Genomic DNA, 6066 nt, shown 5'->3' with positions numbered 1-6066 from the left:
AAATGACTTGGTATTTTCTTGCCCTGTGCAGCACTCATAACCAAAGGGATGGAATAAGCAATGCAACAACAGGCAAAAGAAGTAGCACAAGGCAAGGTGTTGGTATTTTCTTAAAATCGGGTCGTTAATGTTGTGCTGAGAAGAGATGATTAAGGATCAGGTCTTATAAGGAGGCCACAGCTGCAATTATTGTAATAGTGTACTTTCATTTGCAATATGACTATCAGGACAAAAGATAATGATTAACACAGCTGTTTTGCATTGTTACATTTAAACTAGGAGAGTCAAACAGATTGTCAGAAAGACAGATTAACAGACAGCTTAAAGACCAAGAGAGGTGGACATACAGACAAACAGAAACATTGCTGACAGACAGGTGGACAACTGAACAAATAGATACAGACAGACAGATGAATGAAACAGGAAAGAAATCCATATGACGTGTTAACATGTGAAGCAGTGAAGTCGTATAATAAGAGCCTAGAAAAACCTTCAATATTAATTACTACCGACATGAAAACAATATAATTAGATATGAGGGGGAAACAAACTATTCATGGCAACCTAGGGACCTTGCTTAATGATCAGACCGCAGCTAAAACCTTTATTGATTTTCTCGTTAAATATACAGCTCAATTGAAGATACAGCTGATTAAAAGACAACTACAAATTGCTGGACATGCTGGGGAAGCTGGGTAATGTGGGGCTGCCTGCCTGCCGCAGAAAATTACATGATTTCATCCTCACCTCCTCCTTCATCACTGCAGTGCAGTGGGAAAACAAAGATGTTACTTTTTTTTTCCATGTGAAAACCAATATTTCACAAAGTTGTGACCATTTTCAAATAAAGCCGTGATGCCTTCAGGTATACTAACCGAGGCAGAATTTGTTATCATTTTATATGTATATTTTAACAGTGACTTCAAAAAGTATTCCTTTCTCAAAATTTGTGACAAAACAACCCCTTAAATTTCAGCACTAAAAGCAGAAAATCAACGCTGATAAGCCACAAACAACAAAAATAATGCTGACCTCTGAATACATAAAGCAGAAATAATCAACCACACAACACAAATCTACTTTCCTTGTTAAAATGAAGCACCTGCTTAACACAAGCCAGACCAAGGCTCTCTCCCCCGCCCCTTTCTGTCTCAGCCTTTACACTGACAAATAAAAACCTTGACAGTCTGTGTGCCCTCACCACGAGAGAAAGGAAGAATTACAATGTATAATGGAAAACCTTTCTGTTTCTCATTGAAGAAGAAAAAACAGTTTACAGTTTATAAACTGTTGAAGTTTATTTGAAGTGGCTCAGGCACAAGTTTTAGCTGTGGCATTTAGTCTCGCACTTGTTCTACATTATTACAACAGGTTACAACAGATGTGTGGCTGTTTTCAAGAATGTTCTGTAGCAAAACTCAATTTGTATTTCTGTTTCAAAAAGTGCTTCTGTACATCTGAGAGAGGGATGCGTGTTAGGATTCAGATATGTCAAAAGCCCAGTTGGTCTTAATTTTTGACGATAGCAAACAGAGGTATATTAACATTTATAAAAACAGTGTGCCAGTCAATGTATTAAAATAAATCAATAATGTTGTTTCAATCCTGCATTTAATGAATACATGTATTGAGGCAAACCTTATGTTAACATTTGGATCATTGGCCCTTCAATTATTTATTCTTTTCTTTTAGTGCTGTGTGTGTGCGTGTATATGAGCGTGCGTACCTGGAGGGAGTTGAGAAGGATGAAGATGTAGGCCATGACAATGGAGAAAGGCACCAAGACACCACATAGCCATGTCAAGCCAAGAATGGGCAGCAACACCAACACTGCTTTCACTGCCGCCCTTTACACACACACACACACACACACACACACACACACACACACACACACACACCAACACACAACACCACACATACACACACACCACACACACCCTCACAGTACAAAGATGTAAGCATATATTCATTTATTGGCAAATATACAAAAATGCAGACATATATAAATATTATCAAAAACACACACACACACACATATATACATACACAAACACACACCATAAAAACTCTGAACTGGTTGACTGAGCTGAACTTACACCAAACCAGATAAAAAGTATTTAGTTATTACCTAAAAATTTTACTTCCTCCCTAATTGTGCTGAGCTCAATTCTGGGTTTCTCAACTTTTCAGTTCTTTTTGGACAAAACTGAGCGGCTTTGGCAGGCTGGTTGTTCCATATACAACCCTGTGTGGCTGGAAAGGCTCATGGGGTGACAACTTCCCACCTTTAATCCGCTTTAATTCTGTTTAGAGTGGAATTATCTTCCCGCTCAGGTGACCGCCAAACCGCACCAGCTGTGTGTGTGTTCGTGTGTGACATGGCGGACGGCAAGTAGTTTATTTAGCGGAGGAATGTGTTTGAGTTTCCGAGACGGCTGCCACCCAGGGACGCCAAATGGTTCAAGGCCGGCTTTGAGAACCTTCATAAAGCACCCACTGTGAGCCCCGGTGGACCGAGGTAGTGAAAAAACATATACACTTTAAAATGATTTTCACTGATAGAATCATATACAAGCCTGCTGGGGGAAATCTACTGGATCATACGCAGCGGAGTTTGACTCTGATGAGTTAACATCGGTGCCAAAAAATGGAAGCAAAAGACATTAGTTAATTTCTTGTTGAGCAATAAGGCTCAACAAGAAATTGTTTTGACATGGACATTGTAGTGCAAAAGTCAAAAAACCCAATGTGACATGTACAGTAAGTTTAGGTAAACACCAACCAAGTTAAGTTAACTTTTCATTAGAAATCTCACGGATGCTCTAGTCCATCTGATAAATACCATGCAGTTATTTGTATTGTTGCATTTATGCATTTATGTTATGCAGTTATGCAACTGATCACAAATCAAATCACAATCCTTAATAATTCAACAGACAGACGTAGAACAAATAAAACAAGCAAACAGGTGTATTGTGTGGATTTATAAAAGGCATACGGCGCTGCAAAAGTTACATGTTACTTTTTAATTTTATTTCATTGTATTTTGGAAAACCCAAACTATTGCTAGTTTTCTCATTATCATTCAACCCCAGGCTGCAGCACATACCGTATTAGATGATTGAATATATAAAATAAAAAATAAAAATGTATATATTGTATTCCACCATTGCAAGCTATAAGAAAGTCTTACAGCTAAATATTTTAGAGATCATTTCAGAATAGCAATAGTTGAATTAGGGTCAGTACTTGAATTAGCTGCTGAGAAAAGATATTTCATTTATATTATACATCTTCAACACGTTCTCAGAGGTTCCCCCTAAAATTCACAATTTTCATAAAACTATTAATAACACCACTTCAACCGTTACTGTCCTTGTCCTTCCAATCAGTTCAGTATAATGACTATAAACTACTAATTAATAAAATGTTTTGATGCAAGGATTCACAAATAACGCTGTCAACACATTGAAAATAAATGAAAGAGCTTTTATATTACAAAAAAGCCAATTATGGCCTAACACATCAGAACACTAATTTAAATATTTTCTGTACAATGAAAAAATGAAGCTTGAAGCCTTTTATATTAAAAGAACTAATGTAATCCATTCAAAATGTACTCCATATACAGTATACGGCTTGCTGTTTTAAAATGACAAATCCAATATAAAATCTTTTATTTGAAGCCCAGTGACTACAGCTTGTCTGCTCCAAAAGAGGAAAAAGAGGACAAATTGTGCCTCCTTGTGGTTTCTACCTGATTTGCTCATAGGCTTGTTCCACAGGACTGGTTCCCATGGCCAACATGATGGATCTTCTCTTGGCTGTGGAGATGGTGATGACCACCACCCTGGTCAGTACCAAGATATTCACCTGAAAAAAGGAAGGGTACAGAAATGAGAAAAGGCAGAGGAAAAGTGAAAGAGATATGAGCAGAGCTGTATTGAAATGAATAAGTATAAAAAATACCAATAAAATGATTTATTACATATTTTAACCATTACATTTAACCTGAACAGACTACATGGTATGATCGGGATTTCGTTTCCTGACCATGATGATGAAGATGACGGGCCCAGCAAAGCCCCAGATAACGCCATTCTGGACACTGAGCCAACAGTAGCCATCGGCCGAGTATTTGCCTGAGGCTGATGCCAGCGTGATGGTGACGATCAATACCGGCAGACCTGGAGGGAGGGATGCGAATAAAAGAAAAGCAGAGAGAGAGGAGGTGAAGGAAAATAAAGGAAAAGAATAAAAGTACCAAGACATAGATAATTAAGATAAGGGTAAGGAGCAAAATGCAGAAGGGAGGGGGAAAGGAAACCACATTAAGAGACAATTGTGATGCAAATGGTCACACGCATCAGAAAAAAAACAGTTTAAAAAAAGTATTTTCTTTTATTTCATACAAATGCCATTATCAGATTCATGTCAATCCAAAACAACATAAATTAAAAAAAACAATTGGGCTATCGTAATTTGGCTATTTTTAAGCCTTTGTACCCCAGCCGATGAGATAGTAATACTTCATGTGACGCTCCTCGCTTAGGTTGACTGCAACCACCTTGCTCCAGAGCAGCAGACCCTCCACCAGCATCCAGCTAAATGCTGCCATGAAGAAGAGATGGAGCAGCGCTGCCACAAGTGTGCATGCCACCTACAAACACACCAACACAGGCATGCAGACACATGTTACATTTCACATTTCAAGCATTTAGATTAGGCTTTTAAGTGACATGCCCTTAACAGTAACAATTAATTAACTTCAATTTCCATGTTCCAAGTACATTACAAGAACCTAGTGTCCTTTTTGCTAGTGAATATAAGGGAGAATTTGGTTGATTGCACATTACTATGAATTCTAATTTGCAAGGGTCAGTTTTGTGAGAAAGATTTTCTACCTCCAAAAATCCAATTCACATTTGCACAGGAACAGGGACGGTTGTGGGAACCAAAAGGAAGTTAGGTGACAGACTAAAAAAATGCATCAAGGATCTACACATTTACATTCTTCATACACCCATATTCATAAACTCTTAATAATTAGGTCCAGAAATCAGAAATTCAACTACGTAAAAAATAAATACACACACACACACACACACACACACACACACACACACACACCCACACACAAACACACAGACAGACAGACAACAGACCCACCCACACACACACACACACACACAAGTGTGTCTCACTATCTTGTGGGGACCAGTCATTGACATAATGCATTCCCTAGCCCCTTACCCTAACCTTAACCATCAAACCTAAATGCCTAACCTTAACCCTACCCCTCACCCTCAGCCTAACCATAACCTAACTCAACCTCTCCTAAAACCAAGTCTTATTCCTCAAACAGCCCTTTAACGTTGTGGGGACCAGCATTTTGTCCCCACAAAGCGTCAGGACCCCATAAGTATACTGTATTCCCGGTTTTTGGTCCCCACAAATGTAGTTAAACCTAATACACACACACACACACACACACACACACCACACACACACACACACACCACACACACAAACACACACACACACACACACACCCAACACACACAACCCATAGACATAACCACTAGCCTGGCTTGTCACACGAACCATCTGAAAAGCCATCATTGCATGGCCCGGAAACTAGGGGTGCGAGGGTGCTGTACACCCGTAGCAAAAGGACAACAACTACAACCTAATAAAAAATTAAAAAAAAAACATTTTCATAAATTGATTATTAATAGAAACCTAATCCCTTTCATTAGAAATGAAATGTAATACATTTTACAATTTGGTAAGTAAGAGATAAACATATAATTTGAATGAATCTGCCGATTTTGCCAAGAGTGAGGCGCGCAGCGTGCCTCTGAGGCTGATGAGTGAAAATAGTTGTGGTAACATTCCCGGCGGGTCAACAGTACAGACATTCGCTAGCCATGGCAAAAAGCGCATTTAGGATTTCTTTATAAATCAACCACAGGCTAAAAAGCCTAAAAAATCGGAGGCAGAAAACTCAGCAACTGTAACCAAAAGAAGTAACAGCAGCACCTCTCCACCTCCACACTCCCA

The 6066-nt window shown here is 38.8% G+C and overlaps 1 protein-coding gene across 1 annotated transcript in view; it reads right to left on the bottom strand.

The window, feature by feature from the left end:
• The window catches only part of LOC116695462 (adhesion G-protein coupled receptor D2), a 109446-nt gene that overhangs the window by 82459 nt on the left and 20921 nt on the right, over window positions 1-6066 (bottom strand). Inside the window, exons 17-20 of the mRNA XM_032525733.1 lie at window positions 4510-4663; window positions 4057-4190; window positions 3761-3876; window positions 1727-1847 (exon numbers count right to left, since the gene is read on the bottom strand). Coding sequence (XP_032381624.1) covers window positions 1727-1847; window positions 3761-3876; window positions 4057-4190; window positions 4510-4663 — 525 coding nt within the window. The remainder of the gene's footprint in view (window positions 1-1726; window positions 1848-3760; window positions 3877-4056; window positions 4191-4509; window positions 4664-6066) is intronic.

The sequence above is a fragment of the Etheostoma spectabile genome, chromosome 9 (assembly GCF_008692095.1).
Source record: "Etheostoma spectabile isolate EspeVRDwgs_2016 chromosome 9, UIUC_Espe_1.0, whole genome shotgun sequence".
Lineage (NCBI taxonomy): Eukaryota > Metazoa > Chordata > Actinopteri > Perciformes > Percidae > Etheostoma > Etheostoma spectabile.
Note: the sequence above shows the minus strand (reverse complement) of the source record. Positions and strands in the feature narration are given on the sequence as shown.